Source organism: Dreissena polymorpha, chromosome 9, assembly GCF_020536995.1.
Source record: "Dreissena polymorpha isolate Duluth1 chromosome 9, UMN_Dpol_1.0, whole genome shotgun sequence".
Classification (NCBI taxonomy): domain Eukaryota; kingdom Metazoa; phylum Mollusca; class Bivalvia; order Myida; family Dreissenidae; genus Dreissena; species Dreissena polymorpha.
The window spans coordinates 56,124,590-56,147,101 of NC_068363.1; the positions used below are offsets into that span (position 1 = coordinate 56,124,590).

Genomic DNA, 22,512 nt, shown 5'->3' on the forward strand with positions numbered 1-22,512 from the left:
GTTAGACATAATTTACTGGATTTCAAATTTGTTCACCGGGATATTTCTTTGTTGACTCTCTTCCAATCTGTTTCACATAAATCTGACTCATTTTAAGTAATTAACGCATTGTGGCCATGCATTATTCTTCCTACAGAAGATCGCGAAACGGGCTGCTTTTATGACAACATTACAATATTGTCGACCAAAACAGCTGTTTTAATTTACATGTTTATATGAATTCTTACATGCCTTATTAGCACCGTGTTCGAGTTAAGCATAATATTGAATGACACAATAGCAAAGTATTTAAGAATTGTCGTAACAAACAACAAATAGCAGTACTCCGTTCGTGAATTACATTCCGGATTCTTTTGGAGTTTTATTTGTTGGGTAAACTTGCTATCGGAATAAAAACATATTGGTTAATTTTACTTTTTGGTGTCAGTGGATTTTTTTCTGAACCAGTTTAAATATTGTGTACGCGTATGTTTGTTTTTATACAGAAGATTTGCATGCACTACGTAAAGTCCGTATACTTAACAGAGGTTTATAGAGTACATGCGTGTCTGGTAACTTGGAACGTTCATGCCAGTATACACCTTATATGAAAATAGTTTACTCTGCCGTCATTAGCACAGAAACGCAACAACGCAGAAATAATCGGACATCTTCCATACCGATATTGTGTCAAACTCTTAAAGAGTGCACCGGAAAAATATCGAAGTTGGTCAGATTAAAGACTATTATATTCAGATGTACTCGCGAGTGCTCAGATGAGCACTTATTGCCATACTTGCCCTCTTGTTAATCAGATAATTAGATAACAATGAAAAGCTTCCCGTTGATATTTGGTTACACATCGTATTCATTTTATCTTTCAGCTGTGTCGGTTTGGTTTCGTTAACAATTTACACCAAAGCCAAAGAGGGACGGAAGTCGTTAATCTTTTTTTGAACAAGTAAGTGAATTAAAATGTAAAAAAAACATTGTATTTACAATAGATTTCATTCAAATTTTCCAAAACTTTCTGAATAATGACATGCCCTCTGAGTGTATGATTTATTTGTAGTCTCACATACTTATTTGTAAAACTATTGTTGTCATTTTCTTTTAGTTTGGTAATGTTTATTTAGAGACTGGTATATGGATGAACGAATTGGTAATTGTGATGTTTTTTTCATTCGCACGGGAGAATGCTTTGTTAAAATGTACTCCAAAGCTCCCTGATTTGCTCCGTAATTTATCAATAAGCATAATTCATGGTATCAGTTGTTTTTATTATTAATTCAATTTTATTAAAGCACTTTTTACTTTGCAAACATGGAAGTGCGTCTCAGAATAAAATGTAAACATTTGTGTTCCAATTAAACCGATACTTGCGTGTAAAGATAGCTCTAGAGTAATTGAATAGAACTGAACAAATATATTTGTGTGTGATTTACATTTAGTAAATCTGACGATTATGAATGCAAATTTAAAAATGCAAAAGAAGTATATACATATAAGTGTAACGTCGACAAACAGTTATCATGAATAGTATTTACTGTGGCAGTCAGCTATTTTAATCACACGTCTGTACGACACCTGAATGTAAACATATCGCTACCCACTCTTAAAGTGATATTATGGGCATTTTGCACTGTTGAATTGAGCTGAAAAGAATTAACAGGTCAAAAGAGTTGAAATGTTAAAATGTGGTTACTGATCAATTATCTGCAACTCATCTTTCTATAAGTTGTTTATAAAAATATATTTTATACTCGATATTCTTACGTGACCCACCCAGTCCTGTAAGCCGAAATGATCCATAAAAAATTATGTCTTTGTGTCGTATGAACGAATCTGCACATAAACTAAATTTAGGTTCATATCGTACATGCATGATATTGTATATACGGTATATTGTTTTAGTATGTTGATGCTGCATTAACAAATATAAGTGTATATGAAGTGAAAACACCAAAAATAAATAACGGTTGCGATAGACACCTTTAAACTGTTAGATGCCCATAATATCTCTTTTATGATATACAACTATGATAACTAGAAATGACAACAAAACTTAACACATTAAGTTTTATCCTTCAGTGGCGGAATATCTCCCATTAAAGTCTGAGGTAATATTTCTTAATAATTTGGAACTATATCTTATCTATATCAGGTTCGAAAAGGTACTTTTCTGAAATTGCTCAGAATACGGATAATTTTTAACACGTATCTTTATCAATTTAAAGTTTACTGGTTTATACGGATATGGGCTTTTGTTTTTTAACTCTGTTTATCAATACTTAAAGAGTTCCGATTCTCATGAATATGGCACGGGGAACAACGATAATACTGTCAACGCAAACGACAGCAGCATCAACGCCCGGACAAAATTATCAAGAAAAGATCAGCAGGTAACATTTACAGTCAAATACTGATAGATCATAAATATTTTCAATTACAATACAATGCAAAAAAACCTAAGAGCCATTTAAAGTTAGATTTTATTAAATACTCAGGTTTGAATATTATTGCCAAGGCTGGCAAAATATTAAAGGGATCTTTTCACGGTTTGGTAAATTGACAAAATTGAAAAAAGTTGTTTCAGATTCGCAAATTTTCGTTTTAGTTATGATATTTGTGAGGAAACCGTATTACTGAACATTTACCATAGTCCAATACAGCCATTATATGTATCTTTTGACGATTTGAAAACCTAAAAATTATAAAGCGTTGCAACGCGAAACGATTGAATAATTTGGAGAGTTCTGTTTTTGTCGTTTAAATTTACGAAACTACGAAGATTGCTTATATAAGGTATAAAATACCTATGCTGTGTATGCTCGGCGGAATAGCCGAGAGGGCTAATGCGTTTTTACTTCAGACTAACTCCAGGACTCCGGGGGTCACTGGTTCGAGCCCTGGTACCGGCTACTTTTTTTTCCTTGTTTTAATTTATTCTCGATTTTTTTCTGGAGCTTTTAAGATCCAATATTTACATTTATCAATATAAAGCATTTAATGACAAACTTCAAAATATGCCAAAATCTGTGAAAAGGCCCCTTTAATGTATACTAGCAAATATCTCCGACACATGTTTCCAAAGACCGGTGGGAAGCTTTAAAATAAAATAAGTGCATCACATATTGATAGTGGGAATGGGGAAAGCAGTTGTAACATTCGGAGTCGAAACTGTGTAAAAAAAAAGATTCTTCAGCGTAGGTATATTTAACAGTTTATGAGGCCACTCCGCTCCATAAGCTGTGTTATTTTTGGACGCGTCTTGCTTGGCACTTCTACATGATCACCTTACTAGATTGATAAAAGTTGGGACTAATTCCGAATACTGGCTGCGATTTCTAGCTATTTGTTTTTTAAGAAAGATTTTCAATTTGATCTGGTCTCCCTTTTTGGGTGGAAGCCGGATTATCCGGATGTAATCCTGCCTGTCTGATAAGTTGGCAACCTTAAACTAACATGAGTCCCGAGCGGGGATTGAACGCAGTCGCCAAGGTTATAAGCGCGTGTAAAAGGCCAATTACCAGACAGACATCATAATGATTCTGACCTTAACACAAGTTTAACTAATTTTCTGGACGAGTTCAAAGGTAGACTGAGTGCTTCTAAGACATTGGAGACAAATTGGATGTTAGGTTTCCTGATAATGATTAACAATTTAACAAATTATGCGCAGTATTAGGTTGTTGAGAGAATTTTGTTTGATGTCAATTAGATCCGGATAAGGACATTACGATAAATACATAATACAGTCAAACAAAAGTTGCTTGGGTTAAAATTATTTCATTTTGATAACCATGTTTTTATTTATACGGCATATTAAACAATGCAAACAGAACTATATATATATGTACGTGTAGTGAGACTGTAATATTGTGGTTAAACGGATTAGTGCCTCCTGCAAGAACAAGGTGTTTGATTTACGACAGCCTGTTAAAATATAAGAACTGTCCTTAAAATTCTGGTTCGAATGGATGCACGTGACCCTTATGACTATCCGGTTGTAATCCTTTGATTTTCTAAATATAGTTTATGGTACGCATATTTGGAGACTTATTTGAACATTTGATGCACGAATGGTTACCTTCCAAACCACTTGCATGGTGATCAAATCAAGACAAAGCATAAACAATTTTTGGGGCATATTTAAGCGTAAACATTCACGCAATACCAACTTTGAAGAATATTTAAACGTTAGTATACCGATTCCGTTTACCCGAAAAGCACCACTTTGTTCGCGAGTGCATGCAAATGAATTTTTATCTTATTATTCTTACAATTATAATATTCAGGAAACTGATATAAACCTAACAAAATTTAATAAATGCTGTATTTAAAACCTTTTCTTAATAAATAGATTATTCATTACGTATATCACACAGCATTTAACAAAACATACACAAACGTCGTGCACAATCAAAGCGCTGAAGGAATAACAGTTGTGCGTTTTTGTGTAAACAGAGAGCACTGTATTTCCGGACTTTGGTATAAACCAACTTTTGTCTTAAAAACCAAAATGCCTTGCTTTTTTCAACACCATAGCGCTTAAAAGTAGAACATGAATATTTTTAAATGAAATGCATTTTGGTGTTGACATGTACATCCTCATTTTGATAGTTCCGTCGGCATTATCATAGTCGTCGGAGATGTAATATTGCGACATAATTATCCATATCAAAATCACAATCATTATTTTGTTATTATAAGCATGGGATGCGCCATGTTCATATCCAATATACAGCGTCATCACCATCAACTTTATAATTAACGTCAGCATAATCTGCAGCATGTTTGCTATCACCACAATACCAATATTGTCATAACAAGTCAGTACAGACCCATTCGGCTTGATATGGAATTATCAGGAGTATTGATATTTGATTACTGAATTATTTCTGTGAGATATGTAATTTACATTCTCATACTGATGCTGCATATATATTGTGTAATATGTTGATAATGGTGATAACATAATAAACATATTATGGTGGTAAAAATGATCATGACAATAAAATTGAGGTTATGGTATTGTGGTGTTGTTTTTGTTATTGATAGGATAATAATAAAATACTAAGAATTGAGGAGAAGGATTACATTTTATAATAAACACAATTATCGAACACAAAGCACATTGTCATAAACCAAAAGCTGTTTAACTGCAAAGATCTTCCATAAGTACTCTTTGGAGTTTACCACAATTTTGGTTGACACCAAAGTAAGGTACACAATGAAGCAATTCATGTTTTGTAATGACATTGAAACAGTGTTGATTCAGTAATTTATATACGTTTATACGTATATGATTGTTTAGCTTTCAATATCAAATGATTACAATGAGTTATTAATCTTTGTGTACATGTTTTCAGTATAACGTATAGTTCATATATGTTTTCAATTAAACAAATTGAATCACCTCTTTGACAAAGCAATGTGTTCTTAAGTCACGCATAATGAGATTGTTGCATAACTTGATTGCTTAAATATCGTGTACAAGTATATAGACTGTTAACATGTACCAGAGCGCAATCGTTTTAAAGTGTTACTTTACAAACAAATGTTTTGCTCCGCGTGTATACTGCAGAGGTTTGTCGAGTGTCATTTTTTATCTGTCCGACAATTTTTTACTTTACTTTAACCGCACATCACCGACTAAACGTCTGTCGTGAAAACATCTTTATCAAATACATTTAATAACATTTTATCAATCTTTAATAAAGACAAAGATGTTCACATTTAAAAATAAACAATAACTAATAATTGCGGATCACAGTTTGTTTTCAAATAACACTCGGCTGGATTTTAAGATGCTTTAAATGTCAAAGCACGAGAGCGCATATACGCAGATATAATTCAGATAGTGGGTTATTTGATAACTAACTATTACATATAAGTATTGCTGAGATTCAAACACGGCTTTCCACTGATTTGTTATCCAGATATATCTCTAAAATTGCACGTAGAGTTTCTTACGAAGCTCCGCCCACAATCTTCGGCCACGTCTGATCAACATAGTAATGTTCAATTTTAACAATGCTGTTTCAGCGAAGCAGCTCGTCTAAGTTATCATACCATGAAGACATTCTTCACAATGGCGACCTATGTAAAAGACCGACCCAGTCCTATTGAGTTAGCTATTTTTTTTAATCGGCATACCTCGCTGATTATCATTGATAAAGGTAAAGGCAGCTTTGTTTCCGTCCTTTTACAAATGTATCGAGAGGTTCAGGACAGGAACCAGATACGAAACTGCCAGGTGGCACCTCAAACGCTGTGACGCTGGGAAAACCCCAAATGTAGTTAAATTTAGATTTGATTGAGAATGTTACCCGCCTCCCAGTTTCACTGAATGGGTAAATTTCCCAACGGGTACTACTTCCCCGTACCCCAATTTTTTTCGTACCCAATTTTTTTTTAACCAAATTTTTTTCGTGCCCAATTTTTTTTCCTACCCATTTTTTTTCGTACCCATTTTTTTTGTTCGTACCAAACTTATTTTTTTTTTGCAGCTTTTTATACCCAACATTTTCGTACCCAATTTGTTTTTTCGTACCAAAATTTTCGTACCCACATGCACAATTGTGGTGATGTAGATAAACTTAAATTGATGCTTTTATATCCATCCCATTCAAAAGCATCGTCAAACCAGTACTGTCAGTACTTTGATTTCAATGCGCACTCACAGTGTAAACTAACAGATAAAGATTGCTCATTAAAACAAAAACGCATACATAAATAAAACAGAAATACTACTTTTAGAAGCTATTACAAACGCAACAGAAGAAACAATTGTTTAAAGTAAACTGTGTATTTTTTCAATGCATCGGTAAAGACAATAGGAACACGATTTTTTTCAATTGTGTACTAAATACTTCGTGTGTACGTCTACAAAGAATTAATCACAATACGATGTACGCCAGATTTGTTCTTAAGTTCGTATTACGTTTTTGTAATTTTTTGTTTATATTGATTGTGTTACAAATAAATGAGGCATGAGAAGGAGCTGTATTTGTTTACATAGTATTTATCACTATCGGGCTAAATGTATCTGCGCAAAGTTTTTTTGTAGCGCTTGCTTGGTACGTATGAGCTTCGCCCATTATTATTTCAGAATAACAGAAATGATGCAAATAATTTGGTCACCATGTGTATTTTATGGTATCAAATTCGCATCAGGGTCACTTTATATAAAAATCAAGGAACCTGGTAAAATCGAAAAAAAATATGCTTGAAGCCACGCCGATGAAACGTGGCCAGCATTTTAATTTTGCGATTATCTACTTTAAGTTCAAATCTTGATCGGGTGTGTTAAAAATCTAAGTCAAGAAGTAAACCTTTTGCAAAAAGATTGTTAAAATGCGTATTTTTGACGAAAAATTGATTAAAAATTTCTTGGTCAAGTTTAAATAAGAGCCAATTTAAATCATAAACTTGGCCACAGGCCAATTCATAAGAACATCTTATTTCCACTCTATAATCTACATATATGACCCAATGTTGGTAACACTTGGTCTAAATATTCAAAGTTATTCAAATCTGGACTTAGAGGGTCAAACTATTTGTGAAACCTTGTTAGCGCTCTAAAAGCTCAATTTATTGTATTCAATGATAATAAAACTGGGTCGAAAGACACTAACTAGGACGTGTTCAAATTTATTCGAGTAAGCTTATTAACTTGATCACCGGGTCAAACTTCCGAAAAAACATTTTACATAAACTCTACATGAATATGTTTGACATTATTACAATCAATATAAGGCGATTCAGAATGAGAAAATAGATATGTCTTAAATTCGATAATATTCATTACTCAAATAGATCTGTTAAAACAATACAAAGAACAACATCTCGACATGTTTTATTGTAAAAAATATACATATATATCTTGCTAGCATATAACGTCAGGTACACGTTCTTAAACAAATATGACTATATGTATTTATGTTTGATTAACGAAAGGTTATTTTCTATTGACGTAACTGTTGATTAGTATTGTTATGTAATTGTTATGTAATCAAATACATTATTAATTATTATCGATGTTTATTAATTAATAAGAAAATTGTCTATTATTTCATCAGTAAATAAACATGTACACAACGATCATATACTTTCATTTAATAAAGAACTGTAAATAAATAACATAATCAAAGGTAGACAAGACTTATACATGTTTTCATTAGTGTCACTTTAGTTTTTCGATTGCGAAACACTTAATGTATCAAACAAATTTGACCTTAGCGAGAAATCATTAATATTAACCGAACAAAAAGCACTGTCACACATTTATGTCACAGATTTTAGTTCCTGAACTTCGTTCATTCGAAATTTAACATACGCTGTGAATAATATGTCAAAGGAATAATGTTGAAATGATTCTTATATCAAATGAGTAAAAAACAAATTATGATTAAAACTTACCGCGAGAGAATGCGTTAATGTATAGCTAAAATAGCGCACTCATTCTCGCGTTGAATTTTCGCGCAGCAAAGGTACTCATTGAAAATGCGATGTTACAAATCGATTTGGATAAATCAAAGGCAAATTGCAAGATATGTGCAAAACATTCCAGCACATTTTGTCATACATGATATATGAAAATTGACATAAACTAACTAAAACGATTTGTCAGTAACAATAAAAATAGTTGAAATGTGCATATTAATGTACCTGTACATAGTTGTTTTTCGTATGCGCCGCTTGTATTTAACACACGACAGACTTTATTTATAACCCACACATCGCAATATATTTATATTTGACAAATAGACACATATATATTTGTGTGATCAAAGCGCACTTTGTGTGCAGTTTTTTTTCTCTGAATAATAAAAGTGTCCAGCCTACGTTCGCCATCTTTAGCGCAACATTAAGAACGTTATGTGCGATTTAAAGACATTTATTCAACACATAGTACGTAAATTTATGATTGACGAATTTGAGTTTGCAGTTTGTGAACAAAATACGATATTGTTCATGCAGTAACTTTACATGGTGGTTTGAAAATTGGTTCAATACTAATAGAAAACTTCTGACTTTATTTAAAGCGCGGGCTTGTTTACGTTATTGTGGCTACAAATAATAAAATATATTACATAGTATGGGCATTTTGAACAATGCTATTTGAAGCATACTCTTTTACGTTATATAAACCTTTTAAAAAATTGTTTATTAAAAATAATCCTCGATGTAAATACAAAGTTTTAACAACCTTATATTGTGTAAGCCTACATCGTGGATGTCTAGCATGAAAGAATCACATAGATTACTCCAAGGCCAACTTAATACCAGAAGAAAAAGTTCAAACTGCATTTGGTTTTACTTTAGAACATAGCACTATTCTGCTCTATAAATTGGATGTTAATATTTATCTATATGACACGGTAGGTTAATGTTTTACGTACAATAACCCATATTGCGATTTGAATGAACATCACAATAAAAAGCATCCTTGATCATTGCTTTACATCTGTGCAAACGCGATTTGAGATGATGCTAATTAGCTAATATTTTCTTGATAAGTTTTTCTTTACTTCTTCAAAAATACATTTATATCATACAAATAACAAACAAGTGTTTGCATGCATTTTAGTATATTTAGTTTCCTCTTGATGTCATCGTTATGTTCACTTTTTGTATTTAACTTAGCAGATCTTTTGAAATATAATGATGTGTTGAAAATATGGACACATAGCTCTACACGTATTTCAGTTAAGTATCTTTATTAGCAATTGATTTGATTCCGAATGCTAAATTTCAGATTCGTGAGGACTTTATGCAATTACTTCGCGAAACATCGTGGGTAAGCAGCCATGTATCGTGGCGAGTCACGAAGGATTCCCTACAGCGGGACCAACGATTTCGAGCCGTGATGAACGACACACGTTCAGAGGAGTGGTTTAACGAGTTCAGACAGAACCTTGTAAGTATTTGCGTTACAACTGTTTAGTATCTATTATGTTGACTCGATAACAGCAAAAGAAATAATGTTTATTTAGACACTTTCAAATGCGTAAATTTGTAATATAAGTGATGATTTTCAGTGATAACACAAACTGTAATCCACTTCAATGAATGTCATTCTAAATTGTAATTGTATCCATTTCCGCTTTAAATACAGCATTGCCGAAACAGGACCTTTCCACACTCTAAATGTTTTAATAATTTTGAAAGACTTTGACATTAACTTGTCTCAGATTATCATCTGAGCATGATCTAATAATATGGCTTGCTCAAACTCCCACCATGTGAGATTGAACGTCCTTGCGTACAAGAACCCACATCGTATAGAAAACATATGTCAAAATGCCTCACTGATTATCACACTTCCAACATCGATGTGTAAAGTCGTTTTTATAGGTATTCATCAACGAAAAAGATAGCTCTGGTATTGAAAGTCTCCTCGTGATGTCATTGTCATGGTCACGTTTTGTATTTTTTTTACTTGGCAAATCTTTTAAAATATAATTGTGTATTTTAAACATAAAAACAGTTGTGCAAGTTTTTTAGCTTAGGGTCTTAATTTGCAAATGATTTGATTCCGAATGCTTAATTTCAGATTCGTGAGGACTTTATCCAATTACTTCGCGAAACGTCGTTGGTAAGCAACCACTATTCGTGGCGAGACACAAAGAACTCCCTAAAGCGGGACCCACGATTTCAAGCCGTGGGGGACGACACACTTGCAGAGGAGTGGTTTATGGAGGTCAGACAGGATCTTGTAAGTATTGGCTTTACTACTGTTTAGTATCTATTATGTTGACTATAACAACAAGAGAAAACATGTTTTTTTAGACAATATCAATGCGTTAGCGTTATGTTACGGTGGCATTGAGGTGACATTAACTCCTCTTTTTTTAAATTGCACTCCTTATTTTTCTATCGGACGACCGACGACCGACCGACGGACGATGGACGAAGACCGACGGACGAAGACGGACGGCCGACCGAGGGACGACTGATGGACGACAAACGGACGACCGATGTTTGGATGAGGGACGACCGACGGACGACGACGGGTGGACGACCGACGGACCACGACCGGAGGACGGGCAACCAGAGGACGGACGACCGACGGATGACCGACGGACCACGACTGGAGGACGGAAGATGGATGACCGATGGACGACCGACCGACGACCGAACGACGACCGACGGACGACGATGGCGACTACGACTACTACGACGATGACGACGACTAATACTACTTCTACTGCTACTACCACTATTACCACTACTACTACTAGCAACAGCAGCAGTAGTAGTAGCAGTAGTAGTAGTAGTAGTAGGAGGAGGAGGAGCAGTAACAGCAGTATCGATAGTAGTAATAGTAGTAGTAGTAGTGGTAGTAGTAGTAGTAGTAGTAGTAGTAGTAGTAGCAGTAGAAGTAGTAGCAGCAGTAGTAGTAGTAGTAGTAGTAGTAGTAGTAGTAGTAATAGTAGCAACAACAACAACAGCAACAGTAGACGTAGTAGTAATAGTAGTACTAATAGTAGTATGTTATGTTATATCAGAGCCTTGTCTTTAAGACGTTTTCATTGCCTGATTAATTTGAGGGAACAAGATAGTATTTGATTGGATGATTAACTCGTGGCCACGAGTTAGCTAAGTCGGGATCTCGAGATCTCGAAATTCTCTCCTCTTTTGTTTAATGCACCCTTCCTTTATTTACTGCACCGCTCTTTTTTTAAATTGCACTCCTCTTTTATTTAGTTTTGCACTCCTCTTTTTTCTATCTCGGGGCCACGACATAGCTAACTCGTGGCCACGAGTTGCTAAGTCGTGGCCACGAGATAGAAAAAAGAGGAATAATATAAGTAATGATTTTCAATGATAACACAAATTGTAATCCATTTTATAATGCAATAGAACCTATTTCCGCTTAAAAAAACAACCTTGCCCGAACAGGACCTGTCCACTCTAAATGTTTAATAATAACCACTCCAGAACCAGAAACAAACAATCGTTACCAATAGATAAATTGATTAACAAAATAAAAAATAAAAATATTTACAATATTTGCCAATGAAAAGAAACAACAAAGTATCTAAGTTAATGGCGCTCGATTTGTCATTGTCGACTCGGGTATTACTTACATGTATCCCGGGTACTCTTAAGTTTACTTACATGTACCCCGGGTACGGTCAATATTCTTAAACGTACCCGTGCGATATTAGACTGTACACGGGTTGTATTCTCGCCCAAAATCCGATGTCGTAATACGCGCTACCGATTACTGTGAAGCGATATTGTTTATCTTAAACAAACTTCTCCATTAAAAAAACTGCATCAACATGCTTTTTGAGTATGAGTTTCGATGATAAAGAGGCTTTTTAACAGAAAATAGACATTAATGTGAGCAAAATTAATTAAAAAAAATAGCCGAAAACGATCGATTTAGCGTTAAAATTCCCGGGTACGTTTAAGTATATTTACCGTACACGGGGTACATGTAAGTATACTTATGAGTTCCCGGGGTACATGTAAAAAGTTCCCGAGCCGACAATGACCAATCGAGCGTTAATGGCCATTTAAAAGTTATAGTCCACTATTTATGTAATATCTTTTCTGTAGATGAGGTTGTCGAACTGTAGATGAAGTAGTCGAATGGTAGATGTAGTGGTGGAGTAGTAGTGAGAGTAACGACCCGAACTTATGTCCAGCCGTCAATGACCCGAGCCGGAAGTAGTGTTCTGCGAAGTAGCAAACTCCGAGCTGTATCAAGCCCGGAAGTAGTGTTCTGTCAAACGCGGAGCAGACTATGCACGGAAATAAAAGTTGCAAAACGCCGAGCAGACTATGCCCGGAAGTAGAACGTTGCCAAACGCCTAGATTGGTTACCTCCCCTTATCTTTCGCTACTCTCTATATAGGGATTGGTACAAGCTAATTTTACCGGTCCAAAATTGGACCGGTTATTTTTAGAAACATATCAGGGGAAATAATCGTGTACCATTTCCGGTTTATTTTCCCGAACTTTTTGACAGCTGACAGGTAAGAATGAAAGCTCGTTCTAGTCAAATAAGATTCATAATACATATGCAACTTGAGTACTACATGATACATAATAACCTCTCGTTACTTAAAAGTGGAAATTCTTTTTTTTTTTTTTTTTTTTATTCAATATCATACATACAATGTAAACATGTATATGATCATACAACATAGTGATTGTACAAAGCAATAAAGTTCAGACATGTTATACTAGATATGCTAATATATTTAAAAAAAATGAGAGAAAAGAAAAGAACAACAGAGGAATAGTTATGAAAAATGATGAGTTGTATAAAGTCGGGAGAAAGCATACTGGACTTGTGTGTTCTGTTGTGTATTCACAATGATCTTGTCAGATTGAAAAATGAAAATAAAAAAAATAAAAAAATAAATAAACAAAACTATTTTAGAGAGATAAACTAACATTAGAGTGAAATGTATATAAGTGGACAAAACATTATGAGAATTTAATCCGATTCCATTTTTGTTCAAAGATTTGTAATGTGTCTTTACTGAGGGCTATTTCTTTCTTAATCTGGATTTTTAGTTTAAGACTGTGGACAAAACAATTAAAAGTTGGTACTTGTTTTTTGTACTTCATGTTTAAGATAAAATATTTCATCAATATAACCATAAAATTCACAATATTATTACAGTCTATTGATTTCAATGAGTTAATTCCGAAACTTACATTTAAGAAAGATAGTTTAACGTTTAGTTGATGTTGTTCAAGAAAAGATATTAATTGATTCCAAATAGGCTGGATGTGTTTGCACTCCCAAAAAAGATGTTCTATAGTTTCAATGTTTTCACTGCAGAAGTCACACAGATTTGAGTTAGATAATTTGCATTTAAAGAGATATTTATTTGTAGCTATAATTCTATGGATGTATTTGTATTGAAAATTTCTCAGTGTGCTTTCAATAGTTGCTTTATATGGCATGGTAAATATGTGTTTCCAATTAAGTTCATTTTCTCCAAAAAGGACTTGCCATTTATTTTGGATTTTGGAGTTTTCTGTAGGGTTTTTAATTTGTAGTGTGTAAAATATTTTATTTTTTTGGTTTTTTCTTCCAAGTATGTTTTCTACAAATGTTGTTTGAGTACATGGTGTATTATTTGTATTGATTTCAGATTTTATATGTATGGGTATTCTTTTGATTAGTGTGTAGTATTTCAGAAAATTATTTGAAGGTATTCCATATATGTAGCATATATTATCAAAAGAGTAGAAATCCTTAATTCTGTAGTCATATAATTGGTCGACATATTTAATGCTTCGTTCAAACCAGTCTTTATAGAAAAACGTCTTATTGTTTGAAGTTATTTCTTTATTGTTCCATAAAATTGTTTTACTGCTGGTTTGGGTTTCTAAGTTATGAGTGACATCACTCCACGCTGATAAAAAAGTGGAAATTCTTGATTTGTGAGCATGTGAATTTTTTTATTTGATCTAGTTATCAACGGAATGATAGAGAGATTAAAAAAAATAATCCGGGGAATGCCGCGCGCGAACCATAACATTGTAATGTCACGTCACGAACGGAGCTACCGATTGGTCTTCGCGTTATCCAATTAAAATCGCCGATACATTAGATTGTACCTGTTGTATATTATATTACAATCTCCACGCAGAGTTGTCGTTCCTTGCTCTCACATACAACTCTGCGAAAGGCTCAGCCCTCCATTTTGTCTATAAAATAGATAAAACCGAACAAACGCATTCAACGTATATTTGATTGGATATTTAAGATCGCATGCATTAAACTAAGAAATATGACTTTTAAATGTACGATAAATCGCGCAAAAACTTGCGAGTTTTAATGCAACTCTTTGGAACTAATTTATTGCCCATTTACGCAGATGGAATCATTCCACGCACTTCACAAATGTAAACAATTGAACATATATTTTTTTTGAGTGACGTTAGGAATTGCTTCGACGTGTGTATGTATGTTGGTTTCTTAACATAAAAAAAACATATCAATTTTATTTAATAATGAATTACGACTGATATAAGATATCATGGTATGAGATGTTTTTCTTTAATGCAGTGAATGCAATGTAACCGTCGTGCAAGAGATTGTTTAGTATTCTGTAACCTCAATGATGAACGTTTGGAATGATCATGACATCATTTCATAACAATAGTCCGTTCTGAGCCCAACACAGAGGTGAATGTAATGTAACTGTCGTGCAAGCGATTGATTATATAAGTCAACGAAGTCAACGGTTATATTCAACGGGGGACCAGTTAACCAAACGCCGAGCGGACTATGCCCGGAAGTAGAACGTTGCCAAACGCCGAGCAGATTGTGCTCGGAAGTAGACCGTATTGGTGACGTATCACCGTGACCGGTGCAAACGGTTCCCAGTATCGCCGCCTTATAACGAGGTGTAGTAGGTCTTGTCGACGAGTATGACGCCCTATAGACTTGCATATGCTCACGTAGCACCGGTGTTACGCTATCGGTGCGTTGACGACCTTGTAATTAACGACTGACTTACAGTCATACAATATAAATATATATGGTAAAATGCCCTATAAGGCTATCACAATCTTGTTTACTTCCATAAATGCACAAGTTTCTGATAAAGTATTGCTGCTCGCTTAAATGCATATAGTAAAAAACACTGTGTGCCAAAGAGTTGTACATATAATACTATTCATCAACTAACATCTGAATTGTATATGTTATACTCACCCATTATGTGTATTATTCAAGTAAATCAAACTCTTAATGGTTTGTTAAATCAACTGATACATAAAGCGTCTACACAAGATAATGTTAGAGACATTTACGAAGTCATTATTATACCTGCCTATCATACCTAGGATTATGTACAAAAGCAAACAATTACACAGGTTTATGTAAGTTTCCGCTCTGGCAAATATTTTAAAAATGAAACACGACTTCGGCGTTTAATTGTAAAATATGCAAACTTGAATTTATAAGTTCAAACAACAATTTACTTTATTCCTATAAGCATAAATAGCAACATTCAAATGAAATCAATAATTAATGTCAAGCCTAGAAAAAATATCGTATGTTTACCGCCAAAGTGAGAAACGTGCTTTTCATGAACTCGAACTGAACAGATTTTCAAACTGACCAATCAAATTGACATGAATCGATCATTTACACATCACCTGATATTGTACAAATACAATCGTGAATTAGTGAGGCCCGTAAGTCTTACTTTGCAGAAAAACCTAACAATTTACAAAAATATGAAAATCTTAGTTTATTAAAACTAAACGTATTAAATCGTGTTTTGGCTAAAAATGTATTTTCCAACACACTGAATAATGCGCTTAACGAAACTTGCTTAAAACCCGTATTATACAGAAAAACGGGAAACTCTAAAAACTTACATAACTAGACAAATGTACAGCTCCGTGAAATGAGGCCCCATAATTTACATTAAATAACAAACACATGGGTTCTATCGTGACAATATTAATCAACGCAAAAGAATGCTCTGATATAGAAAAAGTTTCCTCGTTATATCATTGTCATGTTTACTTTTTGTATTGTTTTAACGTTGGGGATCTTTTAAACATAATAATGTATTGTAAATAAAAAATATAGTTCTGCAAGTATTTCAGTTTAGGGTTTTAAGGGCGTATGCTGCACTTTTACTGAAATTTTTGCTATATCTAGAATTTGATAATTTTTTGTATTTAGATACAACCATCTGTTGTGAATAGAAAAATAAAATAAAAATGAGGGTTCACCAATCTTGTTAATGTTTTATTCGCACTTGAACAATAAGCATATTTCAGCATGAGAACAATTCAGCAATAAGTTAATTATATAAATACTTGAGTAAATTAATGAGAAAACTGTTAAAAACGGCCTCAGTTTTTTCACAAAATATATAATACTTATTTAATTTTACTCAAATTATTATTTTTTTTAAACATGAATCCATTGATTCATGTTTTTAATCAATTTAAAAAACAAAAAAAAAACAAACAAACATATTTTCACACATGAAAATTAATAAAATACATCAAAGTCATTTTTATTTGAATATGTTTTTCTGAATCTAGATATTGTCCAAAATTACCCAAATGTTTAATGAGTTATAACTTAATAAAAATATAAAAAGAAAAACATAGGACACCAGGGTTGTTTGTTCACAGCTGCAGTTTCACTGCATGAAGAAAAAGACAATTAAAAAAACATGAGGTCAAAACACAAACTAGAACATGTGTTGCTGTTTGCACATGAAAAAGCAGACTAAACTGTTAATTAAATCATACATTATGTGTAGCAAGATCAGTAAACGAAGGTTAATAGAGCATCCAACTGAAAACAAGATGTATATCATTCATTTAAAGGGACATATCGGCGATATTTCTAGTAATTCTTAACATGGCTTTGCCAATTTATTTCGATATGCCAATGCAAAAGTAGATTTAAATCTAAATGAAAACACAAATTATGTGTAGCAAAATCGGTAAAATAAGAATTATACAGCACCCCCCCTCTAAGAAACAAATCGAAAAAAAAAACAAATGTATAGAATACATGTAAAGGGGCATATCAACGTTATTTAGTTGTAATTCTTTGCATGACTTGATCAATGTTTTGCTGTGTATCGAGATCATTATATTAAGGTCTATTACGTATCTGACTTAAAGCAAGACCTACAAAATATACTTTAAGGGACATATCAACGGAATTCGTTTTAATTCTTGGCATGATGTGACCAATTCACGGCATTCCATGTGTATGCATACATATATTTATAAGCAGTAACAGATTATTGAAATTGCTATGAACACGTGCATGCCAATATTTTTATGTTCACAGTTCATGAACGATACAAACACCATCCAACACAAACATAGCATTTTTATGTTTTTTGTTAGATACTTCAAATATGTTTGCATGTAAAATGAGATATTACAGAAGGCAATTGTGACGTACATGTTAAACACTCAGTCACTACCTACACGAACTTTGTTATCTGTAACAGTTTTTTATCTTTTAATCTTTAACTTTTATGTTATAATACTTACAATTTTTTTAATCTACATTGACACGCATTTTCTAAAGCACTGAATGCATTTACAAGACGTGGGCGGAAGTTTACATATATTTTTGACATATAGAATATGTCTGATAGTTATTTTATTTGTTAGAAAAATTAAAAAAAATCGTGGATGACTGGTGTGACGGGTGTTGTTATTTTGTATTGGGCCTTAAATAATAAGATTATTTTAACTTGCGGTTACCCCTCACAAATATGCCTTAAAAGATTGAATTGCACACACCAGTGATTAAATTGTTGCAAATAACATAATTCACTGTGTATATGTATAACTATGATTTACATTTGATTTCAAACATCAAATGGATATCAACAAATGGTACATTTTGGGATAAAAATAAAAAATAATAATTTCTCAATTTCACCTTTAAATACCTTCCCGAATATAGATTTCACCCAAACATCCCAACAAATTCATGGGTTATCAACAAAAACAAAACAGAGATAAAAAAATCTTGGTCACTAGGTTCGTTTGTTCACAATTACAATTCAAACAAAACTGGCAGGAAAATAATACATGCTAAGTTCTAATACAGTTAATCACAACTAAAAATGCACTTAATGGTGTTTCCAATTCCAGAATACGAGCCGTATCAAGTTCCGTATGCTACATGTACACGTAGTTGCATATCAAGTCTTAAGAAACTCAACCTTTTACACACAAAAAAGAAACATTTAACGTATCGTTTAATTAATTGTTAACCACAAATAAACAAAATGTTTTTTCTAATCAATTTGGTCTAAGAGAAAAAAAATATGCAAACAAAAATCATTAATATTCGCATATATATGAATAATAGCACGTGCGGCAAGATGAAACCCCACCCGCACATTGTCCAGACGTCGAAGATAAATGCTTTTAATTCATTAGGTATTCTATGAAGGAGATGATCACAAACAACACTTCGTGGAAGTTGATATCTTAACCTGTTGTATGAAACATTTAAATGACAAAAGTGTTCCGATTTATTTGTTAAGCATAACATTAAATGTATGTAAAGATTTTGAATATAATTGTTATGTAATGCAAAAAACTTTGATGACATGTTTCAAACATAGGATGATTGAATACCAACTGACTTAATTATAAGGAAAGCTATCTGTTTTAATCAAGTATTACTCGCGACACAAAGATTTTCGATTGTATGGATGTATCGGCTTTTTTTTCGTTACTAGACTCATGCTTGCCTTTACAATCCCTCGATAATAAAGGTCTGTGTTGTCTAAGGGATGATGGTTGTTTCGTGTTGTGTAGTATAGGGGCTACACATTGTTTATCAATTTGTATTGCTACATCATACTTTATTTCTTGATAGTAGTCTCTCATTTGAGATACATCCCGTTTTTTACGACTATTCAAAACAGCATACACATATTGCGCAACCGGTCTTACAGTAAAAACAAATTTGCGCGAAACTCAACTGGCGCGTACGTCCTTAATAAGCACTTGATTATTTTACAAATGCTCAATTTTAGATTCGTCAGGACTTTATGCAATTACTTCGCGAAACCCCTTGGATTCACAGCCAGTCGTCCTGGGATGTCACACGGGAAGCTCTCCAGTTAGACCGATTTAAGGCTGTGGCAGACGTCGCACTTTTCGAGAAGTTATTCATCGAGTTCAAAAAGCATCTTGTAAGTATAGACGAAACTACAATTAAATCTCACTTAGTTAACTCGATAGCATCAAAATAAAAATGTTAATTGAAATAAATACTGAGTCTGTTGATTTGTTCTTTTAGCAATTGTTTTCAAGCAAATAAAAAGACATGACAATTCAATGCATTATAAATAAAATAGTACCTATCCTCACTTAAAATACAGCATTTATTGTCCAGAAAAGGCTTGTTCACTAACCATTTTTATAAATGAAAAGACGTTTTACATTACTGGTCACAATTATTCAAATATATGGAACGTTGTGTCTTATGAAAAACTCTTTAAAAGAAATACTATATTAAACGCCAACTATGTGACACATTTCGCCACTGCGTACAGGTACCCCGTATCGCTGTCTAATTTACCATATAACTTGGAAAACCAAAGTTTAACTGTACCCGTCATATCTCGACATCTGTGTTTAAAGTGGTTTGCGGGATTGTTAATCCACGGCAAATATAACTCTGGTACATAAACAGTTTCTACAAGATAGCATTGTGCTTTTTTCATTGTTTTAAAGTTGGCAGATCTTAAAAACATAATGATGTATTGTAAAAAAAAAGGTTTTGCGCGTATTTGAGTATTGGATCTTTTCTGAGTATGTTATTTAAGTGGTTTATGAATGCTAAATTTCAGAAACGTCATGACTTTATGCAATTACTCCGCGACACTCCAGGTGTTCACAGTTCTTCGTGGGAAAAAGCAAAGAAAGCCATCGAGGGGGACAAACGATACGTGGCCTCGGGAGACGTCGCAGATGAGGAAAAGTGGTTTGACGAGTTCAAAGTATGGGCGTACGAACGCTAAATCCTTTTGATTTTGATTCAGATTTATTAAAAGCCAATTATGTATTGTGACACTCTCAAGTGTGTTAATTTGTATCTTCGGTCCTGTTTATCTTCAGTAATATAAAAACTGTCATTAATAAACATTAATTTTTATTGTAATTTAATAGTACACATCACTGTTGAAAATACAGCTTTATTTTCAAATAGAAAAAATCCGCTCTTGAAATTCAAATCTGGAGATATTTCTTTAAAAAAACTTATCATGAATTGTTAAAAAATAGTAATACACATATATGAGTTGGAAGATCGCTGTTAGAATTGCATCTTCAAACAGCATACTTTCAAGTAAACTTCAAAACTACATTAGCTTTTTAAACAAATTAGAGATTGGCCCTTTAACATCTTTGCCATGCAGTATTTCGGGAAAAAAGCACAAAACTTAACCCATATACTGTTCGTGTACGAAAAATACCAAACGTCAAAATACATCTCTGATATCAGAACTCCTCATCTGTGTCAAAGGGGTATTAAGCGCAATAAAATATAGCTCAATGAAAGAAACAGTTTCAAGACAACATTATTCTAAGTCAAATTAGGTGAATTAGGTAATATACGCATTTTATTATTTGTCTTCATCCGTAATTAATTACAAAAATCATTTTTTCCAGAAAAGTCTACCATTTAAGAAATTACTCCATGATACTCCGGGCATTGAAAGAAATTCATCGTGGCAAATTGCAAAGGAAGTTCTTAGGTCGAAACAACGATTCCCTGACGAGAAAGACGACGCACTTCGGGAGGAATGCTTCAACGACTTCAAAATGAAAATGGTATTGATTGCACTGTGTTCACACCGGGTCGTTATACCCTGTGTGTGTGAGTATTATATGTACTTTGAAAAAATAATTTCAATAACGTTTTATTTCGGTTTTAAGCATAGAAACATTGAAGGGTTATACACTCCTATTATAATGGACATCAAAGGTCAGTTGATAGAGTGAAGAACTAGTATCCCGAGAATCATAGTTCGAGTCCCATACAGACTGTATACAAGAAAACGGCATTCGTATAAATACGCTGGGATAGCTTACTGGTATCGTTGAATTGTTGACTTTTACTATGCATAAACGGTATACATATTGCATTAATCTAGCAACGTTACGGTATGTATACAATTTAAATGACGGGCGTTATTTTAGTTTTTCCTTCTAATTTGTTTGATCGGTTGGTCCAAAGCCAAAAACATATTGAGGCACTCTTGAGTGCGTTTACTGGAAAGCTACAGATTGTTGTTTCTTGGCGAAAATAATCAGAATGTTTGCGTATGTCGAACGAATTTGAAATCTTTCGATAACTTAGTGAAAACCATTTCCACAAATGAAATGTGGTAAATGATGCTAACATTTTCTTATCACAAGTTTCTTTTATAGAACTTCATCTTCAATTTGTTTTTGATGTTTATATCTCACGCTTTATTTGCGACCATTAAATGCTATCCTTCGATCCACTTCTTCAAAATTCTTGTATTTTTATTAAACTTTGCACAACTGATATTGTTAATAAGACGGAATGTTACACCGGAACCAAAAGCTGCGCAACTTCCAATATCAATTTCTTATCATATGTGACAATTTTCTTTATCTTTGTTTATGTGGAGGTATGATTCACTTAACGTACTGTCTCTCAAATTAATATGCTTTTGTGTTGTAAGCATATACTACCTATTAACATGCTATATTAATTTCGTATTCCGTCTAATAATAAAAAATAATTATGCCCACCAGGTTTTTCATTATACTTGCAACATGAATTCTTTTGGAATTCTTGATCGAAGGTGTTTCTGTGATATGTGGATTGCAATTTAAAAAGCCGAACGTTCATGTGCATTGGGCGTCGTTCATTATTATGATGGGCGTAAATATGTTTAGCTCACTAGTCAAATGCACAATGTAAGTCTTGTTGATAGCTTTTTGTATGTTGTGCGTCGTCCGTCGATCTAAATCCGTCGTGCGACGTGCGACGTCCGT

General features: G+C 33.4%; 1 protein-coding gene across 3 annotated transcripts in view; it reads left to right on the top strand.

The window, feature by feature from the left end:
- The first annotated feature begins 840 nt into the window (after positions 1-840).
- Positions 841-22,512, top strand: part of LOC127845331 (mucolipin-3-like) — a 49,204-nt gene continuing 27,532 nt past the window's right edge. For 2 of the 3 annotated variants that reach the window (XM_052376189.1, XM_052376191.1), the window contains exons 1-7: positions 841-940; positions 2,277-2,381; positions 9,743-9,904; positions 10,541-10,702; positions 19,515-19,673; positions 20,334-20,483; positions 21,154-21,315. In XM_052376189.1, the coding sequence (XP_052232149.1) occupies positions 9,758-9,904; positions 10,541-10,702; positions 19,515-19,673; positions 20,334-20,483; positions 21,154-21,315 (780 nt within the window). In that variant the 5' untranslated portion in view covers positions 841-940; positions 2,277-2,381; positions 9,743-9,757. The remainder of the gene's footprint in view (positions 941-2,276; positions 2,382-9,742; positions 9,905-10,540; positions 10,703-19,514; positions 19,674-20,333; positions 20,484-21,153; positions 21,316-22,512) is intronic. The other variant, XM_052376190.1, reaches the window with a different exon arrangement.